Source organism: Suricata suricatta, chromosome 5, assembly GCF_006229205.1.
Source record: "Suricata suricatta isolate VVHF042 chromosome 5, meerkat_22Aug2017_6uvM2_HiC, whole genome shotgun sequence".
NCBI lineage: Eukaryota > Metazoa > Chordata > Mammalia > Carnivora > Herpestidae > Suricata > Suricata suricatta.
The window spans coordinates 154,233,359-154,249,108 of NC_043704.1; the positions used below are offsets into that span (position 1 = coordinate 154,233,359).

The 15,750-nt window shown below is 47.8% G+C and overlaps 1 protein-coding gene across 7 annotated transcripts in view; it reads right to left on the bottom strand.

Annotated features, from left to right (window-relative positions):
• The window catches only part of GOLGA4 (golgin A4), a 108,600-nt gene that overhangs the window by 24,659 nt on the left and 68,191 nt on the right, over window positions 1-15,750 (bottom strand). For 4 of the 7 annotated variants that reach the window (XM_029940574.1, XM_029940573.1, XM_029940576.1 and 1 more), the window contains 5 exons: window positions 14,715-14,870; window positions 8,985-13,135; window positions 8,113-8,234; window positions 7,619-7,752; window positions 1,237-1,350 (listed from right to left, as the gene is read on the bottom strand). In XM_029940574.1, the coding sequence (XP_029796434.1) occupies window positions 1,237-1,350; window positions 7,619-7,752; window positions 8,113-8,234; window positions 8,985-13,135; window positions 14,715-14,870 (4,677 nt within the window). The remainder of the gene's footprint in view (window positions 1-1,236; window positions 1,351-7,618; window positions 7,753-8,112; window positions 8,235-8,984; window positions 13,136-14,714; window positions 14,871-15,750) is intronic. The other 3 variants (XM_029940578.1, XM_029940577.1, XM_029940571.1) reach the window with 1 other exon arrangement.

Below are 15,750 nucleotides of genomic sequence, written 5' to 3' on the forward strand. Positions count from 1 at the left end.
GGAGAGCGAGCAGAGGAGGGGCAGGGAGAGCGAGCAGTGGAGGGGCAGGGAGAGTGAGCAGGGGAGGGGCAGGGAGAGCGAGCAGGGGAGCTGAAGCAGCTCTGCACTGACAGCACAAAGCCTGACGCGGGGCTCGAAGTCCCAGACTGCGAGAGCACGACCTGAGCCACAGTCCGATGCTTAGCCAGCTGGGCCACCCAGGCATTCCAATTTTCTTCTCCTTTCTTTTGACACAAAGTAAAGGGCTCAGAAGACCTTCTGACTGTTTCATGTTTCAATTCAGGATGCCACTCTGACACAGGCCAAAATAACACCATCTGCACAAGTTTTCTCTGAAACTAAGGAAAAGAGCATGCAGTGGAGTACATGTACTCTTCACATAGGAATCAAAGTTTAGAAGCACGACAATCACGTGGGTAGGTCTTTAAAACGCTGCTTCCCTGGGGGGCACCTGGGTGGCTCAGTCGGTTGAGCGTCCGACTTCGGCTCAGGTCATGATCTCACGGTTCGTGGGTTCGAGCCCCGCATCGGGCTCTGTGCTGATGGCTCAGAGCCTGGAGCCTGCTTCAGATTCCTGTCTCCGTTTCCCTCTGCCCCTCCCCTACTTATGTTTTTTTCCTCTGTCTCTCTCAAAAATAAATAAAAACATTAAAAGAATTTTTTTAATTATCCTATTTTCTATGGATGCTTTATGCCCGTGCCTCAGGGCTATGAGGTTGGCCTTCCTCTGAATTCTTTCTAAGGAAGAGACTAAGAAGCATTGGGGTAACAGAATGTCCGGGCTCGGGGCACGGGGCGCGGGGAGCTCAGTCGGTTGAGTGTCTGACTGTTTATTTTGCCTCAGGTCAGGATCTCACAGTCCGGGAGATCGAGCCCTGTGTCAGGCTCTGTGCTGCCAGCGTGGAGCCTACTTGGGGTTCTCTCTCTGCCCCTCTCCCGGTGTGCACACACACAGACTCTCTAAATAAACAAACAACAGTAAAAAAAAAAAAAAAAAAAAGAAAGAAATGTCTAGGCTCTGAAGTCTGGCAGGTGCAGCTTAAATTCCCAACACAACACCTACCCCTTGAGCTTGGACACCTTATCTAACCCTCGGTGTGCCTCAGTCTCACTGCCTACAATCAGAGGCAGTCACCTCTCTCTCCTGACAGGTGTGGGCAGGATCGGATGGGGGGTGGGCAAGTCACATGACAGACACAGTGTTGTTCAGCAGCAGCAGCGCGCACGTGCTCTCACTTTGTCCTGGCTGGGGTTCTCGTCCTGACGCAGCCTCTGCTGGTACTTAGTCTGCAGCTCCTCGAGTTGAGCCTGTAGGTCCGTTACTTTAGCAGTCATTTCCTCCTCACGAGCCTTCAGGACAGAAACAAGAGCGACAACACGGTACATGGAAAACCACCTCCGGAGGAGAAACAAATACCTGAGCGCCTCTGGAGGCGCAAACCGCTGCTCCTACAATCAATCACGGCTGTGCTGCGAACACTTTCACGGCCCACCGTCAACAGCAAGCCCGCTCCCCCTACAACGTCCCTGCCCCGCCCCGTAAAGCCCACTGCAGTTTCTCTCCCCTTATGCTGCGGTTCTGAGGCCCGAACAGCCAGCAGGGGTTTGCCAATGTGGGGACAGAACCTGGACACAGAGTCTGTGTGTTAGGACTCTACCCTCTTCCACAGTAGGATTTGATTTCCAGAAAAGAGCTGTTACTATAAACTAGTAGATGGGCGTCTCGGTGGCGCGGTTGGTTAAGTGTCCAACTCTTAATCTTGGCTCAGGTCATGATCTCATGGTTTGTGAGTTCAAGCCATGAGCTGGGCTCTGCACTGACAGCGCGGAGCCTGCCTGGGATTCTCTCTCTCTGCCCTGCCCCTCCCCTGCTCACGCTCTCTTCCTTTCTCTCTCTGTCAAAATAATTAAATAAACATATGGATGATGGCGTGGAGCTTGCTTCAGATTCTGTCTCTCCTCTCTGCCCTTCCTCCACTTGTGCTCTCTCTTTCTCAAATAAATAAACTTGAAAAAAATTATAAACTAGTAGATACTTTTAGGTACAGCACTGCTCAACCAGCTCTAACGTACTGATCACAAGGAGTCGGGGAGGTTTTCCCCAGCCCTTCGGATAAGCTGTGAGAATCAAGAAAGGATTCTCTGTGCTGCTTCAGTGCGCCTGCATATCTACACGCGCCTCCAAGTAACACCGGTGGTTCTTTGGGCTAAAATGTTCAACTAAGGCCTATTAAAAAATTAGTCATTGTCCAACATATTAGTAACCATGGAATGTCTCCATCTGCCCTGAACTTTCAAAACACAAAACAAAACAAAACAAAACAAAACAAAACAGAAAACCAGACAAAGCTGAAAAAGTATATGTGACCCACTGGTCCACAAATCCTCCTCAGAAAATCTGGTTTTCAAGTCATCCTCTCTTCTGTTCTGACTGCCTCGCGCAGCCGGCTGCCCACTCTCCATTTCTTCATCTGTCTCCACAGCTGCCGCGACTCAGTGCACAGAGCAGGCGGCCTCTTCTTGCTCTGACAAGCCTCGCAATAATCTCTGTGCCAAAAGAACATTTGGAATTGGAATACTGATCAGATCTGAGCCATGAAGACAGGACCAGGGTGTGCCGACTAAGAATCTAAACAGGAAAAGCAGCAACAAAAGGGCATCTGATTTAACAGATGCTGACCTGACAGGACCACCATCCTCAAAAACAAACAAAACGAAGCAGGCCCCCTGGAACAAAAGAAGGCAAGGAACCATGGGGCGCCTGGAAAATTTACTTTTAAACGCCATGTGTCATGAAAAAGAATGAACCCCTCCAGGCCCCATGAGCGGAGCCGTCTCCCACGGGGGCTCACCCGAGCCCAGGCTCCACCCCTGAGACGCCAGCAGCCGCACGCTCTTGCCCGCGAGGCGCGCCCTGTGTGGACTTCTAAGGCCCAGCGGTTCAGGCACCTCTGAAAGGATGGCCTCTGCAGCTACTTACTCAGGTGGGCCCAGACTTTAACATGACAACTAGCGATGTCTGACGTTTCCTTTGACAGCTGTGGGACACCAATCTACAGCAAGCCCTCCAAGAATTAGGAAAAGAATCCCTTCTGTATTATTTCTACCTTAAGAGACAATTTTGTAAATTCCTTTATAAAAGCTTTCTAGTCTCGGAGAAGGAAAAAAACAAACACACAAAAGTACTGTTTACGGGGCGCCTGGGTAGCTCAGTTGGCTAAGCCTCCGACTTCAGCTCGGGTCATGATCTCACGTTCGTGGGTTCAAGCCCCGCATCAGGCTCTGTGCTGACAGCTCAGAGCATGGAGCCTGCTGTGGATTCTGTGTCTCCCTCTTTCTCTGCCCCACCTCCTCTCATGCTCTGTCTCTCTGTGTATCAAAAATCAATAAAAAAAAAACATTAAAAAAAAAAAAACAAAAGTACTGTTTACATCAAAGTAAAAACAATAAAGAAAACTCATTAACTTGAACGTTAAAGCGTATCGTGGAAATGATGTTTGAAAGCCTAGTTACTCCGCCAAAGCCAAATCACTAAACTGCAGTCCAGGCCAGAAGGAAGCCAGTTTCGTATCATGCAGCCCAGCTACTTAGCCCAATGGGCTGCTGGGAGCTGGGACCAGGCTGTGACCTGAGCTCACTTAGGCTGAGTACTCAGTTCTTCCTCTGAGAGGCCATCACTGCCTCTTCCCAGATTCCCACCGGCCGCACCCGGTGTCTGCTCTTCCAAATTCACCAAGTATCTGGTATGTGCGAGTGCATGGCTGGGCCCGCCAGACTAGAGATGAGTAACAAAACCCCTCCCCGCCAAATGTTTACAATCTAGGAGAAAGGGCAGATACACTGATATTTTCCTACACACACCTGTCTGTATGACAAAAGTTACAGATTATAAGTGAAGTAATGGATACAGATGAGTACCAAAAGAACACAGATTCTATTTAAGGACTTGAAAACAACTGCAACGGAAAACAGTATGACACACAAAAAAAATTTTTTTTTCCAAAAACTTTTGGGTAGAGAAGGGAAAAAATAAGAACACATTTCATTTTTGTTTGTTTACATAAGAAAACACCGGAATATTATGAAAGAAACTAATCACTGATTTCCAGTTCAAGATGGCGACACAGGAGGATCCCAAACCCTCCTCCCAGAGGCGCGGCGTCCGCAGCTACACATGAAACCATCTCCCCTTAGAGACAAAACAGCAAAAGCCTGGCTGAGTGATGACCGAGCGTCAGGCAAATGAGGAGAACCCACACTGAGGCGGGAGGCGCGGCCAAGACAGCCTTGCCACAAACCCACCGCCAGCGTCACAGCCAGCACCTGGGAGGAAACACCCCAGAACTCTCCTGGCAGCTGAGGGGTCGGAAACCCACGCGGGGCACCCCAACTTTCAGACGTGTACTTGAGAGACAAGCCCCCAAGGGCTCGTGCGGACAGCTCAGGGCCTGGAGCCTGCTTCCGATTCTGTGCCTCCCTCTCTCTCTGCCCTCTCCAGCTCAACACTGTCTCTCTCTCTCAAAATAAATAAAACATGAAAATAAAATAAAATAAAAGTAAAAGAAATTAAAAAAGAAATTCTTCAACATGGAGTGTGTATTCGTGCGGTCGGATGGGACTGCCTATTTATCACAAAGTCAGCCGTACACCCTGCAGCAGACAAGTCTGAGGCCACACGGCAGAATACAGTCGTCACAAGCCACCCAGAACTGTGGCTATGAGCGCTGGAAACGCAGCTAATCCAAACTGATGCAGGCTGCAAATATAAAAACACATGAATCCCAAAAAATTTTTTATACTGACCACATATTGAAATGATAATATTTGGGACATAATGGGGCTAACATATTATTATTAAAATTAAATTCACCTAGGAGTGCCTGGGTGGCTCAGTCAGTTAAGCATCTGACTTTGGCTGAGGTCATGATCTCCTGGTTCATGAGTTCAAGCCCTGCGTCGGGATCTGTGCTGACAGCAGAGAGCCTGGAGCTGCTTCAGAGTCTGTGTCTCCCTCTCTCTCTCTGACACTCTCCCATTCCTGCTCTCTGTCTCTCTCAAGAATAAACATTAAAAAAATAATAATAAATAAATTCACCTAATAAGTCAGAAGAAAAACAAATCCCATATGATTTCATTCATCTGTGGAACTGAAGAAACAAATGAGCAAAGGGGGAGAGAGAGAGAGAGAGAGAGAGACAAACCAAGAAACAGACTCTACTGCAGAGAACTGACAGTCACCAGAAGGGTGGGGTGGGGGAGGGGAACGGGGGACAGGGTAAAGAGCGCACTTGCGCTGAGCACAGGGTGACGTGTGGGGCTGGCGAGCCGCTGCACTGGGACCTGAAACTAACATTACACTGCATCTGAACTAACTAGCACTTGAGTAAAAGCAAACAGAATTAAGCTCTCCTGTTTCTGTTTCCTAATGTGGATTCTAGAAAATGTTCAATTACATGTATGGCTTACATTTGTGGCCTGCACTGTATTTCTTCTTCTGTTTTTTAATAGTTCTTTGTCAAGATGATTTCTGTACAACGCCGAGTGCTTCTCCCCACAAGTGCCCCCCTCCATGACCATCACCCCCTTCCTCCCTTGCCCCCTCCCCCTTCAGTCCTCGGTTTGTTCTTAGGATTCAAGAGTCTCTCATGGTTTGCGTGCCTCTCTCTCCCCCTCTCTCTTTCCCTCTTCCCCTCCCATGGTTCCCTGCCAAGTCTCTCCTGTTAGACCTATGAGTGCAAACATATGGTATCTGTCCTTCTCTGCCTGACTTATTTCGCTTAGCGTGACACCCTCGAGGTCCATCCATGTTGCCATGAATGGCCAGATTTCATGCTTTCTCATTGCCATGGAGTACTCCATTGTGTACATATATCACATCTTCTTGATCCACTCATTGGGTGATGGACATTTAGGCTCTTTCCATGATTTGGCTATTGTAGAAAGTGCTGCTCTGAACATTGGGGTACATGTGCCCCTGTGCATCAGCACTTCTGTGTCCCTTGGGTAGATCCCCAGCAGTGCTGTTGCTGGGTCATAGGGGAGATCTACTGATAGTTTTTTGAGGAGCCTCTGCACTCTTTTCCAGAGCAGCTGCACCAGTTTGCATTCCCACCAGCAGTGTATTTCTAATGGACAGTGCCAGGGTAAGGCCCAGGACGGGGTTTTGGAAAAGAGGCCAAGTCTGCTCACCCTCCACTTCCTGCCTCCAAGCCTAGAGGGCCATTGTTTTAACTTCCCTAATAAACAGCCGGGTTTCAAGGAGGCACTTCTGTTACCTGCCTCCTGGTTTCCCCACCCCTCTACCTGCAGAGGTGAGTGATGACCCTAGAAAGTCTTTCATCTGCTGCCCCATCCATCCAGAGACAGAGCAGTTCACAAAAGGGAACATTCCAGCTATGACACTGTTCGTGCTCACTGACTTGCTTATCCGTGGTAAGTGACTACTGCCCTCCCCCAAATTCCTTCATAAATACAGGAAGCTGATGAAGGGTCAGTGCTCGCCCACTCAGTGTGAAGCTTTAGGGAAATCATTTAACTATGCTGAACTTGCTTTTCGTTCTGAGAAAAATAAAAAACAAAAAAAGATGAAGCTAAACTAGCTTTAATGCATCTTCCAATTCCAATACTCTCTAAGCATTCAAGAAACGATAGTGTTTCTTAAAGCTCTGCACATTTATACTCTATGGAAGCATAAGAGAATGTGAAATTATTGAAATTAATGAAATTATTTCATTAATAAGATTGGAAGTTCAAAAATTATACAAAGGTAGCATTTTTATGCATGTGCCTTTTCCCGGAATTCCAGCCTTTTCAATTTCATTTAAAACAATTATTATTAGACCTGTTCCTGGCCCGCTGAGGCACGGTGCTCGGATTTATGTGCTCCTCAGCCTCAAATGGCCCCTGGCACACAGTGGAGTAAGGCTTGGAGAGACTAAGGAATCTACATCCCAACAGAGCATACTTTACGTGGGGTTGCATGTGAAAAATTTCTCCAGTCCAAAATACTCACCGGCATTCGTGGCTGATCTTGACACACGAAAATGCCAATGCCCACCTGCCACCCGTCGAGTAAGTGCACTGAGCCAACCTTCCACTAAGTGTAAAAGACTCAGCCGATGCGTTCCATTTTCCCCCATCTTCTTCCTCCCTTGAAAGCGACAAAGACTAAATATACTGGTTTGGGATGGAGTGAAATTGACTGGCCCCCTGGAAAGATCCCAACGGGGCCGCCACACTCATTCACACACTAACGGTCCCCCTGCTTAGACTTCACCCGAGGACAAGCTTGGGTTCTCAGTCCGGTTCCCTTACAACTGGGTCTGACTCCAAGAGACAGAAGAGGAGAGAGCCCAGCCTACTCCTCCCCCTGCTAACTCACTGCTACGTCCACACCTGCCAAACAGACTCAACTGCCGGGTTAGCGGAATCTGATCAGGAAACTAGGTCCTGGCAGAAATCGATCAGACTCCTTATAAATCTACGTAGGCTGCATAAATTATACTTGGACCCGACTGAGCCTCTGCACTTAGAAAAACAGGAAATCTGACAGCCCAATCTTTAGCACCACCATGAAATCTATGACAGCTAAATTTCAAAAAAGAGAAAGAAAATACACTACATCAAGGATTTCTTCATATCTTTTGGCTGTTCTTTGTAAATCATCTTCCTTCTCTGCAATTTTTTTATACAACTGACTTGTCTCTTCTTGATGGCTTTCCAAAAGTTCGGCTTCCACTTCCTGGGCTTTATCTAAGATATAAGAAAGGGGCACACAAACAAGAAAACTCGTTAAGGAAGAATTAACATCTACATCCCACTTCAGTTCCAATTCAGATTTGCTAACAACCAGCTGGTCACACGCACCCCTTGAGGGGCAGAAACGTCTTTATAAGGCACCTCATCAGCTCCTGTTTCGTTCCTCCCCTCCTCGAGGGGAGGCGCGGCCAGGCACCGCACGCTCCCATTAGAGAGCTTTCTTGGGTAGGAATCCTCTTTTTCCTCCAGTTTAATGACTTACAGCACTTAGCACAGTGTGAAAACAGTAAGTGTAAACTATAAACCGTCCGGCAGACGCCAACCGGCTGTTACCGAGCCGGCACCACGACTCACCGATGGTCTCCTTCACGGTCACCTCAAGCTCCTGCTCCTTCTGCGCCAGCTGCGTGTGGAACTCCCTCATCAGCCGCTTCAGCGCGGAGTTGTGCTTCAGCTCAAGGTCTTCCTGCTCCTGTCTGCGTGACAAAGACGTAACGCGCTAACGGTCGCCGAACACAAAACAAGCCATAAAGAGTTACCCAGTCTTCAGGACAGCCCACACAGTAAGATCTCACTGGCATAAAAACACGTTTAAGGGTGCGTGTGCCATGTGCACGCATCCAGACACGGAACACTGGGAGGACACATAAGCTATGAGAATCTCTAGACAATCATCCTGGGCGTTTAAGAATTTTTCTTTTCCACTTAAAACTTTCATCATACACTGGGGCGCGTGGGTGGTTCAGTCAGCTAAGAGTCTGACTTCAGCTCAGGTCATGATCTGGCAATTTGTTCGAGCCCCACGTTGGACTCTGTGCTGACAGCTCGGAGCCCGGAGCCTGCTTTGGATTCGGTGTCTCCCCCCCCTTCTCTGCTCTACCCATTAGTGTGCACACGCGCTCTCTCTCGCTCTCAAAAATAAACATTAAAAAATTTTAAACTGTTTTCATCTTACACATCTATGTTATATAATAATGTTAATACTAAAAAGAAAATGAAAAGAGTATTTACTGGGCTATACACCTAGCAGGTATCATCTTATATGCAAGAAATGGCTTTTTCCCTCTGAATGGACATGAAATAACACTGCCTCTTGCCTTAAATTGTTTTTATATCTCCTCAGCATTTAACTTATTCGATTTATGTTTCATAGCTTGTGCGTGTGAAATTTAAAAGGGAGCTGGTTAAGGAGGATGGTCTTACAAACATTCATGCTGAAAACGTACTTGATTTTCTCTTCCATCTCTTGTTCGTACTCTTTCCTCACGATGTCCAATTCTTGCTGGTGCTCCTTCCGTAACATTCGAAGATCTTTCTGCAACTTGACGATCTCCCTGCCCAGCTTCTCCTTCTCCTGCTCTGCTCCTGCCAGTTTAACTTCCAGGTCATTGTGCTGGGCCTCCATGTCGCCAGGCAATCTGGGAGGGATCTCGTGCAATTTGGACTTTTCTGTGGCACTTTCTTCCAAAACTTCTGTGGGTTTACTTTCTCCATCCATCTGCTGCTGTACAGCCTGTAATTTTTCAAGTTTCGAGGTCAACTCTTCCATCTCCAGTCTATGCCCTTCCCTCTCTCTGGCTAAGCAGGAATCCAGCTCTTTTATCTTCTGCTCCAAGACCTGACAGGCCAGTTTCTTCTCCTGGAGAACTTTCTGGACATCATCAACCACGTTTTCCAAGTTCTGCTTCACCCCTATGTTATTTTCCCCTTCCTCCTCCTCCACATGCTGGGACACCATCAAGGAGCGTTTCTCACTTTTCTCTTCAAGTTCCTCCTGAAGACGACTCGTCACAGCCTGATCCTCGCGCTGCCCTGCGTCCGCATGTCCGCTCTTCACCAGTGGCCCCGGGTGCCGGCTCTGCATTTCAGGGTGAGAGGAAGCCGCCTCCTCCTCTTCCTGCTCCAGCCTTTGCAACCGCTTTTCTTCTTCCACCAGACGTGCTTGTAAAACGCTGGTTTTTCCTTCACCTGCCTTCTGCTGACAGTCTTGGAGGTCTGGCTCTTCGTGCTCGGCACAGGCTGCCGCTGACCTGAGAGTAACTGATGCTTCTGACTGCGGTAAACCTTCCATGGATTTAAGTTTTTCTTCCAAGGCCTGAATTTCTCGCTCTCTCTCCTGCAGTTTTCTACTCAGCTCATCCAAACGGCCTTCTGCGTCTTGTTTATATTGCTGCTCCTTCTCTTCCATTTGAGATAACAGCTGTTTCTTGACGGCAGCGATCTTCTGCTCGGCCTTTTTCTTCAGCTCTGCCAGCTTTGCAGCACTCTCCAGCTCTAGTCTATCTTCCAGTGCCCGCAACACCTCTTCTCTGGCCTTCACACTTGCATTCGCATGTTCCAGTTCTTTCTCCTTGGTTTCAAGTGCAGATGTCATGGAAGACACTTGCTTTTCAAGTCTTAAGACTTTGTCTTCAGCTTCTCTAACCCTGCTGTCCTTCTCTTCTCCCAACTCTTGAACGTGCTGGAGCTCGCGAAGCATCTCTTTCTGTTCGGTGTCCCTTTGCTGATTGTATTTGTTAAGAGCTTCATTTAAGGACTCCATCTCAGTGGTCTTCTGAGCAAGATGCTCCTCTAATTCCACAATTCTTGCCTTTTGAGTCTCTAGCGCGCTCTCTAAATGACACCCCTTTGTCTCCAGCTGGCTCTTCTGGTCTTCCATCTCACCCTTCAGACACACGAGTCTCTCGCTCTGCTGATCAAGGCCCTCCTTCAGGAAGCTTACCTGCGCGGCCTTTTCACTGGCTTCCTTCGTCTTTAACTCAAGCTGTGTCTGCACTTCTTTAATATTATTTTGATACTGTATAAACTTTGACTGTGCTTTCTTCTTCCATTCGGAGAACTTGCTGGACAGGTGATCCACCTGTTCAAGAGCAGAGACTTTCTCTGCAGTCAGAGTTTCAACTTTCAAAGATAAGCTCTGAGCCTGGTCCAGCAAGTCCCGGTGCTGTTCTTCGTACCGCCTGCTGAGCGCCGCGACGGCCGCTTCCTTCTCGGCGAGGCTGACGCTGCTCTCAAGCTCGGTGCTCAGCCCGGCCAGCTGCTGACTGAGACTGCCGATCTCCGACTTCTTTTCTTCCAGCTCCTCTCTCAGGAGCGTCACGGCATTGATGTTTTCAGATAACGCTTTCTTCAACTGTGTGATACAGGACTCCTTCTCGGAGGCAGCCTGCCGCTGGCTGCCTCCTTCCTTCTGTAAGGCTTCTTTTTCCATTACGAGACCTTCAATATCAGCCTTCAGGCTCTTAATCTGACTTTCTTTTTCTTCTAACTGACGGGTAGCCTGTTGAAAAGAACTATTTAGTGTATTCTGCTCTTCTGTTAGCTGTCTAACCTGTGCTTCTAATTCAGAAACTTTGCAAGTTTTCAGCAGTAGCGCCTCCTTAACTTTTGTTGTGTGGTGCTGACAGTGGGAAATTCTAGAGAGAAGGACATTGATTTTACTGCTGCTGCTACTGATGAGCTCGTCTGTTTTAGTTTGTAACAAGGCTTCAGTTTTCTTGGAGTAAATATCCAGCTGAACCGCTAGGTCCTCAGATAGTTTTCTGAATGCCAAGCTTTTGTCTTCTAGGCTTTTCTCACTTCTTTCACGAGAGGATTTCAAACTCTGGAGTTCCTCATCAGTGGCTTTCAACTTGTCAGTCAGCTCAGAAACCTTCAGCTTATCTTTCTCTGCCAGTCTCTCCAGTTCAGCTACGTGCTCTTGGAGAGAAGTGTTCTCCTTCAGAGAACGGGCCAGGTCGGCCTCCAGCCCCCGCAGCGCCGCGTCCCGCCGCGCGCCCTCCTCCTCCAGCCGCGCCAGCTCCCGGCCCAGGTCCTCGTTCTCGCGGCCGCACCGCAGGACCTCCTGCTTCAGTTCCGCCACCTCCTGCTCTTTCTCCCGCACCTGGAGTTCGTATTTTCCCTGCAGCTCCGCAGCTTGCTGATTAAGCTTCTTCTCCCAGACAGACACGACATCACCGAGCTCGCGCCTGTGCAGCTCGGTGAGACTTTCGATTTGCTCCTTTTGGTTTGCTTCCAGCCTCGACACCGCGTCGCTGATTCCGGCGGACTTGGCCTGTGCCATTTCCAAAATCTTGGCATTGAACTGTTTTTCCTTCTGACTAAGTTCCAGGACAGTATTTTCAAGCTCTTTTTTAAGTTTGGCTTCTTGATCCAGTAATTTCTTCTTTAACGTTTCTTGCATCTCCTTCGCTTTCTGCTTAATTTTTTCCATCTTTTTTTCTTGATTTTTAAATTTGGTTTCATATTCCTCATGTAAAATACTAATACTGTCCTCCTTGGCTGATAGTTTCTGTTTGAGAGTTTCAATTTCTTTGCTCTGCCCTTCTCTCATCTGTAAAATTACATTTTCCTTTTCTATCAAGATCTGCTTCGTCTGTGCCTGTTCTGCACTCGTATCTCTAAGCTGGGACTCGTAGAGTTGGGTTAAGGACTGCACTTTTCCCTCCATTTCACTCTTCTGCTCTTCAAGCTGCCGCATTAAGTCCTGCACCTGGGTTCTGTGAGTGTCTAACTCGCCACAGACAGCATTCTTCTGCGCTTCAACTTCGGCCACCTGTTTAGAAAGAAGACTTCTTTCCGCTTCCAAGTCCAGCAACTTCTCCTGCAGCTGGGCCACGTGCTCCGGGGACGCGCCGGACTGCTCGCCCGCGGGACTCGGCTGCGAGCGGAGCAGAGCCAGCTCCGCCGCCGCCTGCCCGAGCTCCGCTTCGGACCTCTGGATACGTGCCTCTAAGTTTTCCACGCGAGCCCGCTGCTCCCTCAGGTGCTGGTCCTTCTCCTGCAGAAGAAGACTGAGCCGATTAGTCTCCTCTTTTAACGCCTTCTCCGTTCTCTGCATAGACCTCTCCTGTTCTTTGAGGATCCTGTCCACGTGCTGCTCGTGACAGCTCTTCTGTTCCTCGAGCCTGGCCTCTAGCTCCTGCCTCGCTGTCTCTGCGTGACCCCTGAGCACAGACAGCTCCTCTGCCAGCCGGTCACGGGCCTTCATGACTTCTGACAGTTCAGAAGACAGCGACTCCAGCTCTGTTTGCTTCACATCGAGCTTTTCCAACGTCTTTTCATTCATCTCTTCTATGTGGGCCTGGAAGATGCTCTCCTTGTCTTTCAACAATGTTTCTTTCTCTTGTTCATGCTTCTCTCTAAGTTCTTCCATTTCGGCCTGATGCTGCTGCTTGACCACTTGGAGTTTTTCAGTCCAAAGAGCATCCTGCTGATTCTGCAGGCCTTCCAGTTCTGCCTTGTGCTTCTTGACCATGACTGTAATTTCTTTGTTGTGTTTATTTTTTTCTGCTTCCAAATGGAGAGCTAAATCTTCTGATTGATTTTTGCTTTCTTGCAAGCTTTTTTCCAAAGAACTTTCCAATTCAAGAATTCTCTGTTAATAAAAACAGATGTATTTTTATTAAAGTACAGACTTATTTATTAGCAATGAAACACATGACATAATGTCTACACCTGTTTAAAGATTAAAACTTAGAAAATAACCCTATATATCATGCCAAACACTAGAAAGCACAGACAATCTGTGCTCAATTCCTAAAAGAAGCATGAAACAAAAGATTTTCCATTTTAACACAACTTAAGATTCTAATTCTTTCTACCTCCCTGGGTAATTATTTCAAGAATATTCTGAATGGATAGTCAAGAAGAAAGAAATCATAAAGAAGAGAATAGTGACTTTTGGTAGGAAGGTTTTTTTCCCAGGTGTTTTTTTAAGGCCTCTAACAGTAGTCTATTACTTTCATAATTTAATTTTGGAAAATAAATAGTGTATCTGGTTTTTCTACCTCAAAAATGATTATTTAGAAGATGTTTTTGAAAAGGAAGGAACTTATGCAAATTTTACCAAAGATTACTCTTAGCTCATGAAAATATCCATCTTGACTCCGAAAAAAAGTGCTAAGTAAGACAGAGCCATGCAATGTCAGAGCTAGAAAGGTCCTAAGAATTACCAAACCCAATTCTCCATGTGACGAGTGAGGATATTAAGGTATACTTAATTTACGAAGCGAGCAAGGGGAAAAACCTAGGCCTCCTGAGTATCTATTCCCGCCCACCACGCCACCTTACATAAATGCTGGAAAGAGTAAATCAGGGCACAGTTTACAACCGTGGGAGAGAAGCGGGACCCTTTCACTGTCTGAGCCAAATGTGAAGAACACGTCAGTTTATTCTAAACAGGTCGCACATTTTGTACACTACTGAAGGAAGAGCCATGGGTCCTTAAAAACGTGCACCCTGACACATACGTATAAATTTAAGTATGGGAAAACTGGAAAAACTTAAATGTTTTGTAAATAAACATTCCATAGTCCAGCCAGCCAGGCATGGACTATGGTAATTTTGTTTAATGTTTGTTTATTTACTTTGAGACAGAGAGAGGGCACAAGCAGAGGAGGGGTGAGGGGTGGCGGAGAGAATCCCAAGCAGGCTCCATGCTGCCAGTGCAGAGCCTGAAACGGGGCTTAAACCCACAAACCGCAGGATTAGGACCTGAGCCAAAGTCGGACGCTTACCTGACTGAGCCCCCCAGGCGCCCCCAGAACTTAATAGGGCACTGGGGTGCCTACACTGTGGTATAAACAGAGAATGAATTATGTCCGGGGCACAGCAGGAGATGGACACAGCATGCTGCCTACAAAGTGAGGCGACCTCCAGAAGGTCAAGCGCAAGTGAGCAATGGAACAGAGATGTGGCCGGGCCGAAGTGCAGAGTCAGGGTGAGAGGCTGACGGAGGCACGGCCGGGTCAAAGCAGAGTCGGCAGCGGCGTGGAGCAAACACCGAAACCCCTCCCGGGAAAGCCCTGATTATCTGAAAATGAGGTGCACGTATATGTGAACCAGCCCAGTAAGACAAAAGCTCTCGACAACTTTATGTTGCCTGGAGAGAGAACAGTGGTTTCCAGAGACGAGTAACTCCGCAACTCTGGAAGCGGAACGCTACTTGAACTTACAGTTCTGTAAGTCTCTGCTTCTTGCTGAAGGTCCCGAAGCTTATTTTCACTCTCCGTGAGGATCGCTTTCTTCTGCAACTCTAACTCTTCCAGGGCCAAAGACTCTTGCTGTTCTTTTTCTTGGGTGATCTTCAAATATTCCGACTGACTTTTTTCCTGGGCCAAAAACAATGCCACCTGAGTCCCACGTACATCCCAGCATTGCGAGCACTTCCCCAGGCCTCGGGCACTGCACACCAGCCCCACACCAGCCCCGCGAGGCAGGCCAGCCTGCACCGCCCCCTCCCCGCGCCCTCGCCTGCAGAGACGGAGCACTGCGTCTTGTCCAGTGCGGTCCGGCCAATATCTGCCACGACTACCGTGACGGGAAGAGGTCTGCCCCAGTAACCCCACGCCGTCTGCTGTGGTTCCACACTCAAAATGTTTTGCGAAGCACGGCTTAATGCGAAGGATCACAAAATTGTCACTACTACTTCTCTGCACTCCAGGCCAAGGAACTAGGTTGTAAGTTTCTATAATTTGTGAGAAATACCTCATTAGGGAAGCCCACATAGAAAACCGAATCAAAATCAGAAAATACATGTGAATCATGGATTAGATCAAGGAAACATGGATAAAGGTCTATACAACACTTTTCAGATGACCCGGGCTCCTCCACCACCCCGTCAATCCTGCAAAGCTTCTCCTTTGTCCTTATTACACATCAACATTTATATTAAACAGTGTTTACTGTTTTGAAAAGGGAAGTTCCAGAGAAAACTTTTAACATTTAGTGGCTTTGGATTCCAATTAAGAATATTTTAGGGGCGCCTGGGGGGCTCAGTTGGTTAAGCGTCCGACTTCAGCTCAGGTCATGATATTGCAGTCCATGAGTTCGAGCCCTGCATCGGGCTCTGTGCTGACAGCTCAGACCCTGGAGCCTGCTTCAGATTCTGTGTCTCCCTCTCTCTCTGCCCCTCCCCTGCTCTTGCTCTGTCTCTCTCTCTCAAAAATAAACAAACATTAAAATAAATTTAACAAGAATACTTCCCCTGTA